This window comes from Plectropomus leopardus, chromosome 21, assembly GCF_026936395.1.
Source record: "Plectropomus leopardus strain MGB_pleo_1.0 chromosome 21, ASM2693639v1, whole genome shotgun sequence".
Taxonomy (NCBI): domain Eukaryota; kingdom Metazoa; phylum Chordata; class Actinopteri; order Perciformes; family Serranidae; genus Plectropomus; species Plectropomus leopardus.
Genome location: NC_142196.1, coordinates 8,611,125 through 8,625,788, shown reverse-complemented (window position 1 = coordinate 8,625,788; position 14,664 = coordinate 8,611,125). Strand labels below are relative to the sequence as shown.

General features: G+C 38.5%; 1 protein-coding gene across 6 annotated transcripts in view; it reads left to right on the top strand.

The window, feature by feature from the left end:
• col11a1a (collagen, type XI, alpha 1a) overlaps positions 1-14,664 on the top strand; it is a 93,635-nt gene that overhangs the window by 47,569 nt on the left and 31,402 nt on the right. For all 6 annotated transcript variants that reach the window (XM_088071958.1, XM_042510329.2, XM_088071962.1 and 3 more), the window contains 9 exons: positions 328-381; positions 1,428-1,472; positions 1,668-1,721; positions 2,911-2,955; positions 5,984-6,037; positions 7,097-7,150; positions 10,840-10,893; positions 11,309-11,416; positions 14,240-14,329. In XM_088071958.1, the coding sequence (XP_087928084.1) occupies positions 328-381; positions 1,428-1,472; positions 1,668-1,721; positions 2,911-2,955; positions 5,984-6,037; positions 7,097-7,150; positions 10,840-10,893; positions 11,309-11,416; positions 14,240-14,329 (558 nt within the window). The remainder of the gene's footprint in view (positions 1-327; positions 382-1,427; positions 1,473-1,667; positions 1,722-2,910; positions 2,956-5,983; positions 6,038-7,096; positions 7,151-10,839; positions 10,894-11,308; positions 11,417-14,239; positions 14,330-14,664) is intronic.

The following is a 14,664-nucleotide window of genomic DNA, read 5'->3' as shown; positions in this document are numbered from 1 at the left end:
TTGTGTAAAACTCTGACTTCACAGGAATATTGAGAATGTGTTTTACACTTTCAATAGATTCGTAGTTTTAATGAGAGTTGTTCAACAGAACTGAAACAGAGACCTTTAAAAAACAATATCATTGAACAATTGTGAAAGAACAGAACTCATGCGGAAATGTTGGAATTTCATATAAGGGTCATGGTGTTAAACTCCAGGATGTAGCTGAACATGATATGCAACAATATTGCAGATAATACAGCATGAACTGTTATTATCATGCATGCCCTGACCCATCCAGCATCTCTCTATTTTCGCCTCCATGACATCTCCCTCTCCTATTGACAGGGCTCGAGCGGTTTCCCAGGGTTCCCTGGAGCCAACGGCGAGAAAGGAGCCAGGGTAAGAAAACTCACACACACTCATCGAGCACACACACTGTGCCTGTTTGTGTATGAAAATCACCATACCATCATATTCCAACACAAAAGAAAATTGATTCCTATTATAAAAGCATGTGTACAGTGACTTGGCACGAAAAATAACAGCAGCAAAATTAATGTTGGGGAGAGAACAAAAGATGTGGAAACAATTGTGCTTTCATTGAGACCTTCTCCTCATTTCTAGGTTTAAAAAAAAAAAAAAAAAAAGAAGCGCTCACACAATTTTGAGTGTTGATGGTACAAGTTTTGCTTCCAACAGTTAGCAAATATTTTTCTGGCTTATCTCAATTCATCTTAATAAAGCTGTTGAATCATGGAGGTAATGACAGAAAAAGTATCCATTTCCATTTATCTCAAATGTAGAAAGTGGAGGAAGGATATTATCTGTTTTCTTTGTTGAGTACATCAGAATCATTTAATGGACACTTTGAAGTGCATTATCTCACTTTTGCCTTGGCTACCTGCCAATATTAAACACTCAATACTTTTTTTTCATTAAATCTAATCATGTCCAGTGCCGACTTAAAGCCAGGAAGCAATTTCCAGGTCTTATAGAAATATTTTCACTGCATTTGTTGGCAGGCTGATTCTGCTGCTTTTACTTAAGCAATTCTTTGGTGTCATTCAATAAGTGCATATTGCAGCTATAAACACGCAACTCCATATTTTTTGTTGTTTCATTGTTTCCATATTATAGATATGAATGGTCATAACTCACATATTTTTTATTGGTAAACTCTTGCAGGTAAGATGTGTCTCAATGCACAGAGGGGAATGTTATTTAATACAACTACTGTTGAATGTATCTATTAAAGTGCTGTAATGTGAGACTACTAATTTAGAACAGGAATAAACTGGTCTATAACTGGCATTGTGGATGTGATTTTAGCCCTTTTTCTGTAGGACACATGTTAGAGTGCTCTCAGAAGTGTATGAATGTTGAATAATGATGCACAGAAAGTAGGTGTGAGTGCCTAAAATATTTTGCCTTTGGTTATTTAACAGGGCATTGCAGGCAAACCTGGTCCAAGAGGGCAAAGAGGTCCAACGGTATGTATTTTTCCCTTCGTGATTTGAATGATTTAATAACAGCATAAAAAAACTGATTAAATTTTGTCAAAACATCTTGTATCCACCTGAGTTGTATGAAATCTAACAGGATTTTTACATAATTTGTAACTTGAATATAATCTCACCAGACTTTTTGTTTGACTTGAGTTTTTGTCTCTCTCTCTCTCTCTGCAGGGTCCTCGTGGGGCTCGAGGAGCCAGAGGTCCAACAGGAAAACCTGGTCCCAAGGTACACCAACTTACCAGCTTATACTTGTTGCAACAAAACACACTGTCACACTGATTTTAGGCTCTTTACCAAGCCATCGGGAACAGCGCCAGGCAACTTCCAGATCTGTCACAAGATGCCATTGGGGCCTAAATGACTTTTTCAACTTTTTTAATCAGAATTTGGCCCTTATTTGATCCGATAACACTCCGAAAGTCTGGAAAAGATTCATGATTCAATCATTTTATCCCCATTCAGGTTTGCAGAGGGCTAAACTCAAAGTTAGTTAATCAGCTGGTGAAACTCTGTTACTTGCTCACTGGGTGCAATGATGTGAAAGATCCAGGTACTTTTTTGATACCCGAGAAATCAAACTTACTGGCTTCATGTGCACAGAGCAACTCTCATAGGCCCTGCTTTCAATGTTGTATCCAGTTCTCTCTATAAATCCATGCTTTTTACTAGGTAGGGGTGTTGCAGTCAAGACCACCTAAAACAAGACCAAGTCATAACAAAGACCAGAGTGTATCAAGACCGAGACAACATCAGACCAGCGCGAGTTCAACATTGCATGACACACTTTATAAGCACTTCTCAAATTGGTGTGAAAGATCCAAATTCACATTAAAATACCCACAGAAAACATGATTCCTCTTCAATCACTTCTTTTATTGGCATACTGTATACTGTGTGTATGTATAAGTGTAACATGAGAAATGTCTTGGTAAAATAATCATACGGCTATAAAAGGCATTGCAGAGGTAAATTTTATGTGTGGGAACTTTCCATTTGTTACCTATGAGCAAACAAATACAAAAAGTAAAGAGCTGAAATTATCCTAACCATTTTTATTCAACATTCCTTTTTTTTCACTGACAATTTAGTGATATCCCTGCAGTTGTGGTCTTGACGGGTCATGAAATAAAATCCCCTTTGGCCTCTTTGGCTGAATCCTAGATAAGACCCAGTAAAAATGCAGTCGAGGCCGGGACCTTTGAAAAGTTGTCTTGAAATGAAGAATGATCTTGAGTACCACAACACTGCTGGGTATTTCTCAGTCAAGCAGAAATGAAACTTGACCAGTAAAATTATGACAGATTTCTGAACATTGCTGCCTTCTACATCTCCCATTGAGCCCCATGCCAAATATTCATAGTGTCAAAACATCCCTTAATATTAACTGATGATGATTTGTTGTTGTGTGTTGCAGGGCACATCAGGCAACGATGGGCCTCCGGGCGGGCCTGGTGAGAGAGTAAGTCTATCCCACTGTCTTCTGTCATCCACCTCTAATAAAATGATGATAGTTATACTCAATTATTGTAAACTTTAAGACCTTAATGTGAGTTGATTAAAATTATTTCAAAGTATGTTAGTGTAGTAACCTTCACATCTTGCCAAAGTACTCAAACTCTCCAATGTTCAATGATAAATTAGGATTTAAAAAGAAGAATCTAGAAGGGCAAACTTGCAAGCTTTTTGTTTTCCCACTAGGAGCTCTAACTGGTCACTAAATGAAATGATTCATGCAGCACTTACTCAAACAGATTTCCATGAAAGACAAGATGATCAGCAATGGTTAACTGGAAATAATGGATTTAGAATCATTCAAAATTTAAAAAGCTTTGCTGGTAATGCTCTTGATTTGTTTATGTTTTCTATTTCATCAACACAAAGTTATTCTTTGTACTATGCAGTTTAGTTTTACTGATCAAGACAACTAAGACAACAAAAAAACTGCTGCTGTCATACTCTGAGTTTTGCTTTGATGCCATGTTCTTGCTTTGCTATTGGTCAGGGTTGTAATATAATGCATTCTCATGCATCATGTTTAAACAATAAAGAAAAGACAATTTTCCAAACCTGCATTTATTGAGCACTGAGGTAGTTGGAGGTTGGCCTTGTAAGAACATCCTGATCATGTGAGCTCAACAAGAGAGAGAAACACAGTTTTGAGCTCATTATCAGGATGGTCTGACCAGGCTACTCGTAGGTGGCAATCTCTGCAGTTGCTGAAGATAAAAGCCTTCCAGCAGCGCCACCTTATTTAATTCCTCTTATTAGATTTTGTTAGATTTCCAGTGGTGTTTAACTGCTGATTTGATTTGGGGTGTAACAAACAAAATGTGAAACATTGATTTGATTCAAGGGAAGTTAAAAAAAAAGGCATGAAACAAGAAAGGCAGCTCCAGAAACTGCTCATTTTGCAATGACATTTTCCCAACAGTACAGGGGAGACTTTATTACAACTGTGACAAAACATGATGAGGGCAGGTTCATCAAAATACAGAGCTGCTCTTCTGTTTGATGAAAGCAAAAACAGGAATGTAGGAGTGTAAGCAAACTCTTTGAAGGGAGCTTCTGCTTTCCACATGAACTACGGTAACACACCTCATTAAAATACTCACATTCATTACGTTTCTTTTTTTTTTTGAGTGAGGCACGTTTCTATATTTTCACAGCTTCCTGGGAGAGTGAGTGACTTAAAGTAATACAGTTTCATTATTTCTGAGTAGGTAGTTTTGTGTTTGTTTTTTTTAATTGCATTTCATTTTTTCTCCCAAATTATTACATTTTACTTATTAAGGTAAGACAAAAAGAAAGACAGTACAGCATTACTGAATTTGCATTATTTATTTGCTTATTTACACAAGTGAGCAACATGAAAATAGAAGAATAAAACATATGGCATAACACAAGACAAGTGGGGAACTAGACTCAAACACACCTAATGTTCAATGCCACACTGCTGTGTGAATCATGAGCATCATTTAGTTTAAGTTTAAGCATCTGTTAGTTTTGCTAAAACTCAACTGTGAAGCTGTAGGTTAGCTTTTGGGTTGGTTAGAATTAACTTCAAATGGGATCTGACTATCAGGGGTTAAGCTTGAATGAACAAGTCAAATGACACAATGTTCTTTCCTGTATTTTGAGTATGCATGTGTCTAAAATTCATTCCTGCCCTCAGTCTTCAGGACTTCCCACAGAGTGCAGTTGAACCCCAATGAGGCAGATGTTGATTGGCAGCTTTTAACTTTGGAAATACATGATTGTATGTGGGTGGGGCGCAATTCTGAGTTTCAAAGTTGTCAAAAATGTTTCAAAAAATCTCATAAAAATCAGATATCTTGATTGGTCCCAAAATAGGGCAGGGAGGTAAAGTAGGCTCAAATCTGATGGATGAATATATTTAAGAGATAAACTTGAATAATACAGTCAGCTTTGAGTCATGATTTTAATGCATTGGATTAAATCCACTTGCATTGGATACTTTATATGTGAATAATATTTAATCTCCCTAAATCCCAAACTCTTATGCTACTTAATAACATACGTAAGGGCTTACAGAGTATATTAATTACTGTATAAGTAGCTTTACAAAAAATGTCACTTCATCAGTGTATTTCACTGTAACAAACCCTGTCAAGTTATGTTGTGTAAGTGGCACAATAAGTTTCACTGTTATGCTGATGTGTGCTCAGTTTTCACTTGTGCCCTTTATATCACTGCTCCCAACTATCATTACGTCACTAAATATAACGATCAAATATACATGCACTTAATTTTTAGTGGGAATATACACTGAATAAAATAATTAATAATGATTAAATGTTACTTTAACATCTGACTAGCTGTTACAAAACGTATGTCACAACCAGTTTGGTTAGCTGATCAACATACCAAACTTAATACAGTAAAGGAAATAATATAGGATACAATATGATATTTCTGGATTATCTAATGGCTTCGACTCAAGCCCTCAGTGGAATACAAACAGTCATTTAGAAAATCTCCCTTTTGTTTGGCCCATAAAAGATTATTAGTGTCACAGTTTGCCATTTGACAAGAAGTGACCTTATTTTACATAACAGTTTATTAACTCTATCTCTGTAAATATTCCATCTCAGAAATGGTCTTTCTTTTATCTTATATTTCCATTTAAATAATACATTCCTAGATTGAGCCTTTTCTGGGCACTAAATTATCAATGATAACAGGGTGTGTCCAAAAACTTTTTGAAGCATTTCGTCATTTCAGTGTATTCACTATAATGAGCAATTAATCACCTTACAGCAATAACTTCAGATTGTTTTTTGTATTGAAAAGCTTTAATTTGCCTTCTCAAGCTGCTTTGTATATGTCAGCATGATATTCTTACAAATTTTAAACTTTTCACTGCTATGTTTTTTTTTGTTTACTTTTTGTATAATGCAATAAGTCATCTCGTGACTTCATTCTGTGTGCAGATCTCATTATTCTGACTGTTTGTTTGTGTACTGCAGGGGCCTCAAGGACCTCAGGGACCAGTCGGCTTCCCTGGACCAAAGGGCCCCCCTGTAAGTATTCCTTCCATTTTTTCTTATGATTAATTTACACATCAATATATTTTTTTTCGAAAAATTGTTTTTGTCATGGCTACTTTCACAAATTCAGATATGAAGTGGCAAAAAAGCAACATTATTTTTTATTGAAACATATCAATTTTTCTGAGCATTCGCATTGTGAATAAAGGCCTTCATAATTGCTTACCGGAGAAAACGTAAATTCATTCAGAGCGTTTTGCTTAAAAGAAACTCATTAAAATAACATACATATACATGTATACAACAATTTAACTCGGACAGACTGACAGATGCTGCTCTGGGTAGGGGCCAGTAGTTGGTCCTCTGCAGGGAATGAGCTGGTACCAATCTATCCCAACCTCTCATTGAAGTGTTCAACTGTGCAGTGTGCAACTGTCACACATTTTCATCGCTGTCTGTAGGAAGTTTTGATGCAAAATATTTGCAAGGCTCGGTGGTTTGCGGCTAGTTTCTGATGTTCCGTGTCTACACTTTTCCCTCCTCTTCTCTTCCTACTGTCTCAATGGCAAATTAGCCTAGTTTGCAAACATTATAAGTCAGAATTGATTCAATTTGAGGAGTTCATGGGGTGCAGTAATACATAGCAATATCCCTAATTCTTTGCAGGGATCATTAGTCTAACTGTTACTGAAGCAGAACCCATTTTCTCACTCCCCAGTCTAGGCAGGAGACAAGTGGTAATTTCCACCTATCGATTCAGGTTAGATTCATAGCCGACTCTCAGCCCTCAGCTAGTGATGTTGTTCCCTTCAACAACAAAAAAACCCAAACCTGTTATTTTTTCATTATTGTTCCAGTAGTCTAAATAGACCTATGCCAGTTTGAAAATGATGTTTGCTCAGCATATTGTGCCTACAGAGCATTGGTACAATACTGCAGTAATAGAAATCTGATTGCTTGGAAAAATAAACTTTTATTTCAGCAATAGGCCCAATTTTGTTGTGCCATTATTCACGTTAGTATAACTGTGATGATGATGATGATGAATGTGCTTGTATATCGATTAAATGTGTCTTGTTTTCTACCTTACAGGGACCACCTGGAAAAGATGGGCTGCCCGGACACCCTGGTCAGCGTGGAGAGACGGTGAGTCCCAAAGATGCAATATCCTGTTTGAACTTTCAGTCATCTGTGTGGCTCTGGTTTGGCCCAGCCTCTAACTTCCTGCTGAGTGTAGAAATAGAAGACCTCACATTGAGCTGGAAACTCAATATAACATCATTTCTCACACTTGGACAGATTTGGCATATTTCCACTGCAAGAGCTAATACAAGAGTGTGCCACCTCATAACTTCTTCAGTTTTTCACAAGTGTTTCATCAGGACTCCCCTCTCAGTGCTCAGTCTAATTTTATTTTAATCCCCCCAAAATTAGTTTTGTTGTGTTAACGGCTGGCTCTCCATTACTCACTGCCATTTAGGTTAGAGTTGCCAACGAGACCTTTTTAGCTCTCGTTCTTCAAATTGCCTTTCGATTGCAGGACAGATTTGATCCTCCCAATCAGTGAGCTGCACTTCAATTGAATCTCCCCACTCTTCCTCCTTCCTCCTCCATTTTATCTCCATTGCTCTTGTATGCAGGGGATTACAATCAGCAATACAACATCTCAGTGGGATGCCAAAGGGGCAGACATCTCTCTTAAAGCAAAACTCTAAAGACAAAGCCCTAGTGAACTTCGTCTGGGTCTATCTGCTTGTCTCGTCTCTATGTACACACACAGGCAAATGCACACAAGCACACTGCATTCTGTCTGAGTAAATCCAGATGGCTCAGACTCCTGTCTTGTAGAGATGGACACCAGGTAGCTGAAGGACCATCCTTTTCTAATGCAGCTTCTATCTCGTAGTTACTTTGGCAAGTTTACAAATATGCAAGACAAGGACGCTGAACTTAGATTGTCCAGATGCAGCAAGGTGCCCTTGTGTGGTATTGCCTGCTCTAAAATAATTAAGCAATCATACTGTAAGTAAGGTATAACAAAACCAGCAGACATACGATTTGTTGCAGCAGCGTGGAATAGTGGTTCATGTAGTTTTTTTTCCAAATTCAGTCATGAGCCAAATGAGAAATGGCTGTACTCAATCTGTACTGAAGACGAATTGATGCATAGATGCCGTATCCGATGGGACATAAGATTTATCTGACAATGAACGAAAACAAAGCAAAGTTTGACTTGATCACATCTAGCTGCAATCCTCTGCTCTCAACTTCGATTCCTCCGTACTTGGTATGCATGTGTGCACTTTGGTTTGACGAGGCTCAGAGGGCAATAAATTCTACTAAAAGCTTGACAGATCATCGCCTCTATCATTAAAGCTTCCCTTTCCGCCTGCCTCTTTCCTATAGATAACGTAATACACCACACATGAGTGCTTCCCTGCCTTTGCTGCTGTTCAAGCGACAACGATAGAGTCTTCATTAAGGTGTTTATGGCTGTAGATTTATGCGCTGATGAACATGCACCACAAGCATCCGATATGAGAATAGATCACAGCAATAAAGATGCTCATAGGCGCTCATTTCCGTCAACACAAGTTGCATTTAAGGAAGTGCAAATAAAGATTTGAGTTGGTGTCTCTGAATCAGGGCCGCTGCTGTAACAGCATGGCCTGAGGGTTTCCTTTGAATAATACATCACCATAAATCACAACACAGTGATCAATAGGCCTGGAGTCATAAGTCAGCCAGGATTGGCCTTCTAAGAGCTTGCATTTGAAAACTTTGTTTGGTTGTAGGATAATGAGTTACAAATGAAGTGAGTTATAAATGCAGTACCTCGGTGAAGATCGGTTATGTAGAGAGTTTGATGACTTAGGGGCTCCTAGATCAAATGGAAATCAGCGGAAAGTCAAACTCAAAATGGAAAAGTCAGTGTGCACCCTACACTCTGCCCTTGGAGTTTGATATGTTTGCTTTTTGCTAATCATTCCCTGGTTTCAGTTTTACTATCTACACTCACACTGTTCTATCTTAAAGCATTAAGTTTAAAGGAAATAAATCAGCATTTTGCAGATGTCTCTATTACAGTATGAAATATATGTTAAACAGAGCAGTCATTCTTTCTCTTCACGCTCGTACTGTATTAATTCAATAAATATCTGGCTTCTAAGCATCACACTGGGTTAATATTTGGGGAATATTGAGTGCTTGGAAGAAGATTTAAGCCAGTGCAGATTGGATTGTTCCTCTCCCGGAAGACAAGTTCATCCGATTGGTGCTCCTCTGTTGGAGTCGATGCTTGTGATGTTGAACCTCTATCTTTTTTGGCTTGGCCTGTTCTGCTGTTTGAATCTGCTTAAGCATATCCATAGGGGATGCTGCAATGCAAATCAGCCATGTACTGTGAATCAAAATGCATGGCCTGGTTGTTTGGGTTTTTTTTTTGTGCAGGCAACAGCAAAATTGAGCAATGGCAAATTTAAATAGCTTCATTGGGAAAAGCAGATTTTTTTTGACATGTAAATTAAAAATGTGTTAATATAAAGCAGCATGCAATTTTTGACAACTGTGAAGAGGAAAACTCCCAAACACACTGGTGGAATGATAACACCATCGGTTTATGAAGTTGTTACTGATGTGATAGCTAGCAGATGTCTAATTACACTTTCAGCAGACTTAGTTCAACATTATCATCCCATTGGAGTCACATGTATTGCCATCAGCCTAAAGCAAGCCCAATATTCAGGGTTTTTTTTAGCTCTAGTTTATCCCATCAACTCTCAGAGAAAACTTTAGGGGTCTTTTGTTGTTGGATGCTCTACTTTATTAACTTGCTATGTTTTTACTTTGGCTCTTTATTGGTTGGAGATGAACAAGTACATTACACTGGTTTGACCTTGTTTTATGTAAACAACTAGCTGCAATTTAATGTTAATTGTTTGAAACTCAAACAACACATTCCTTATTTGCAAGCCAGTTCACTAATGACTTTTGAAATAGTCTGAAAGTAGCTCAGTGACAGTCTTATTCAAGTGATCCCCACCCCCTCAAACCAGTGAGTAAAGGACAGAAAACATCCCTCAAATTATAATATCAAAACTGTTTGTTTGCTTGTGTGTTTATATGAAACTATTTACTCCTAACAATGGTGACTTACTGTTAGTATCTCAATATCCATGTATCTCTTTTACTTGGTATACTCTGCTTCCCCTTATTGTCAGTGACAACGGACAAACTCTGAGGTCACGATGTGATGTCTATTTGAAAGACTGAACTTTTGTGTAAGGTGAAGCACTTTAGCAAGATATCCTACAGGGACAATGTAGGAACAGCAAATACATCATGAATAACTTACCAGAGGGAAAACTCGTTGCAATTCACATTCACATATAAACAAGTTATTTCAGCAATTAGTTTTGCAAAGCATGTGTTTATAGTAATGGATCCATAATGCAAATGGTCCATGAGGGTAAAATATTGAACTATTGTCTCTGGTTGTGCACATGAACTTCATGAATGGGCATCCTAATAGCATGGGTTGATTCCAGCCACAGACCTTTGTTGAAAGTCATCTCTCTCTCTCTCTCCGTTGTCCTGATTGTTCCTTACTACTTTTATTTACCAACCAGTATTATAATGTAATAAAATCTAACTTTGATTGGGAATATTACCTGAAAACTCCTTGTTCCTACATCAAGGTAATACCAAAGCCGAATCTCTGAAACCAATGTTGAATCCCTATGGTTTCTTGACTTAGTTTTTAAAAGATAATCTGTGTGGTTTCATTATTATAATAAAGTGTATAAATAAGGATTTGTGATGTGTTTTTTTTTCAGGGATTCCAAGGTAAAACTGGTCCACCAGGTCCTGGAGGTGTTGTCGGGCCCCAGGTAAGAGAAATTTATTATTTGAAGAATACATTTATAATTTAAGAATGTATTGTTGATTGTGAAATCTTGAGGGCATCGTAATTTCCCTTCATTGTTTAGAAACAGGCAGTGCAGCAGTATCTGACAGCTATAAGGTGGCTATGTGAAAGGATTTTGTGATCAACTATTCAAGGCAATGCTAAAATTATCAGCGTATGTATACATAAAGCAAGCAGTGTGCCAGTGGTATTGTGGATTCTCAATGATTAGTATCTTTTTAATTATCTTATTGTATTTTATTTGAGCTCTTGAATAAAATGCGGTAGATCTTTTGCCCTTCTGTTCATAACCACTTTCATTTTAATAATAGATTGCCATGTTGTATTGTTACTATTTTGAATTGCAAATAATATTCAGCTGTATGATGACATTGTAGGGACCAACTGGAGAGACTGGGCCCGTTGGTGAGAGAGGACACCCTGGACCCCCAGGCCCACCTGGAGAGCAAGGTCTTCCAGGTGCTGCTGGCAAGGAGGGAGCAAAGGTATTTGTCCAGTATACTGAACTAAAAGGAAGAGACATATTCCTGACTTTTACTTTCATGCTCTGTGAGGTGACCTTGGGTGTTCTGAAAGGCGCCTAATAAGTTAAATGTATTATTTTATTATTCTTCTCAATTGAATGCTCATTTGTTTCTCTTTAGTGGCATAACATGTTAAAATGGCCCCATCTTGAAGGACAGGTAACAAATAAACATAGAAATTTGCTCATAAGTGTGGAAAGGTGGATTTTCTTATGAGCTGTATTAGGTTTGTGTTAGTTACACTGAAGAGAAAAGCCAGAGAGGTTGACAGAAAGATCAACAGTATGGAAGTGGGTTGCAAATTGAACTTATCCAGCTGCAATTATCGTACATGATTTGATTTTGCAGATAGAGCCAGCTGCATTCACAAGCAGTTATATTTCTAGAGGACATGCAGAACTCAGTAGACTACTGGATTGCTTAAATAAAATTGTCAGAAAGTAGAAATCAATCTATAGTAATAAATTCACTCAGAAACACACCCAGCAAACACCAAGGTCTCACCTATACTCTCTGTGCTACACAAGACTCTGGCAACTGACTGCTGAAGATACAGTAGCTGAGATTTGAGGCTACATTCCCTCCCTGGCCGGCAATTGAGTGCCCATTAGGAGCAGACAAGAAGCCATTTTGCAGAAGTATGGGCTGCTCCAAACTGAACCTCTGACTCCCAGGACCACTCAGCATCCCCTGCACCCCATCCCCTCCCTCAAACACCCATGTCGTCTGCCTTTATTTTCTTCCTGTTTTCACCCAGCAGACAGTTTAATCAAGTCCGTCGGCTAACTCCAAACCCTCCCCCACTCAGATCCCCCCTCCCTCTTCCCCACTCTGTTCAGGCCTGTGCATCAGTATGCCAGGGACACTTTGTGGAGGTCTTGGCAGCAGAGCCCAAATCCTCTTATACCTCTCAAGCCCACTGTTCTGTGCCTCCCTGTTTGCAGATAAAGTCAGACTGCCAATACAAAAGAAAAGCGAACAGAGCCAGAAGTAACTTTTTTCTGGAGTCAAATGTCCTTGTTTTAGAGATGTGGTGGACAGAATCAACCAGGAACTAAAGGAAGTTGCCCTGCAATTATTGGCACCAAGTGTAAAATTTAGCTCAATATCTGAGGTGCGTGTTAGGGAAGAGAGAGGGCATGCAAACAGTTGCAGAAGCTAAACAGATTTTTGCTTGGGCACATTTTTACTGTCCTTGCTACAGCAAGCACTGCTCCTTTCAGTCAAAAAAATCTCACCAGCGATTTTTATGACTTTTGAAGTTGTGTAACCTGTTCAACACAAATCTGCCTCCAAATTGCATTGAGCTTAGAAGACTAAAATCTTTGTGTTGCATGTTTTGGCTCATGGTGTGAAAGCAATACTGCACTGGTCTGATCAAAGTAAAGACTCGCAAATTGACTGTGTTAATGAATCCACAGAAAACATACATACTTCAAACTAATTGTGGCTAATGCTCCATTGAGATGGATGTCAGCTACAAAACAGAGCGTACTTCTGTCCCTGGTGGGATGTACAAAGCCATTAGTATGTACTTTATCTGCTAGTCATGTGCTTTTCAATCTATATTCACTTTTTAGAGCTCTCTTCTGCTCAGCTGTGAGCTGTGAAGTGTAGTACTTTATTTGAATGCATAAATTCTGAAACATACCTGCATATATACACATTGCACTGCAGGGCTCTGAGGAGGAGGATGTTTCTTTAAGTAGGATGGCTGTTTCTTAACTTCTGATTTACAAGGTTCTTTCTGAGTGCAGAGCAGTTTTCAAATACAAGATTTAGCTGTCATGTGCTTTGCATCTCCAAACCACTACTGACACCATGCCAACACCAATTCAACACTTTAGAAGCAATAAAGTGACATCAGAGGTTGTGTATGCGTATAACTCAATTTTAAATAAAAGTTTACAAGAGATATCTAAAAGTAGTAAAAGTTCCAAGTTCTGAATTGACTTTTAGAAAGACTGAATCTGATTGTTCTTACTCTGTTTCACTACAAGGCCTCACTGCTGCGACAGCAATGACTGAAGACTAAAGGTCCTGTCTGACTTGTACAGTATGAGGAGAAACTAAACCGAAAGTTAGATTTTATTTTGCACTTTTCTATGTTAAGTTAGCCTTTATAATTTTAACAGTGACATGTATGGCAAAGTTGCAATCAAAGGTTGAATGCTTGTTCAGTAAAATTTGTCATACACTAGTTTGCTGTTTCAAAAAAGGTAAAGAACTTATTGTCATGTGGACATTCACACTGGGTATCAACCTGCCTGATAACCCAGGCTAACATTTTCATATGCTAATTTTACCTTGGTAGTCTGGCACTGTCTACAGTTTGCCTCTTTTTCTGACAAGGCTCAGTTGGCATTTTGCTTGGATAAGCGTCATCTCAGGTCGGCAGCAGAATAGATGACAGTTCTCTCCTTCATCCAGACACTCCTCTTACGCCCAACTGGACAAATGCACCACTTGTTGGGCTGTTATCTTTGCTTCTGTCTGGTCAGGTGTAGTTGATCCTTCAAAAATGGTTTCCACCCATGAGTGATGTAGTGAAAACTGTGCTCGTGAGATGTAGCCTGGCTGTGTGGGGTTGGTATTTTGGTCCTCCAGAACAAAATAAATGTTCTCTGTTGGTTAATAATGAAACAAACGTCATTCACCTAGATTAGAATCACTGATGCATTAAAGCATAGCAATAAATACTTTGTTAAAATTTTTATTATAAATGTTTATTATAATTATAACTGTGTTGTAATCATGCAACATGTTATGTGATTGTTTGTGTAGGGAGATCCTGGACCACAGGGATCCCCTGGTAAAGACGGTCCTCCTGGTCTTCGAGGCTTCCCTGGAGAAAGAGGTCTACCTGGCGCCACAGTAAGAGCTCCACTCCACCTGCACCTATTCATCATAGCTTCGCTTTACATGTGTTCGCTAGTAGAAAGTGACAGAACATTGCTACATAACAAATGAACAAGCGTCTATCTAGAGCCATTCACTTTATTAGGGACACCAGCCCTGGAATTCACTCCTAGCAATCATTCCACTGCAGAGGAAATCCAAAGCGACATCTTACAAATGAACAGGCGTGCCTCTGCATCGCTCCACCGCCACTGACACCACTGTTTTAACCGCCGCAATGCATCATGGGCCTCTATTATAGTAGCAGGGAATTGTTGGTTAGGGATACAAAAATCTGTCCCTGGTTTTAC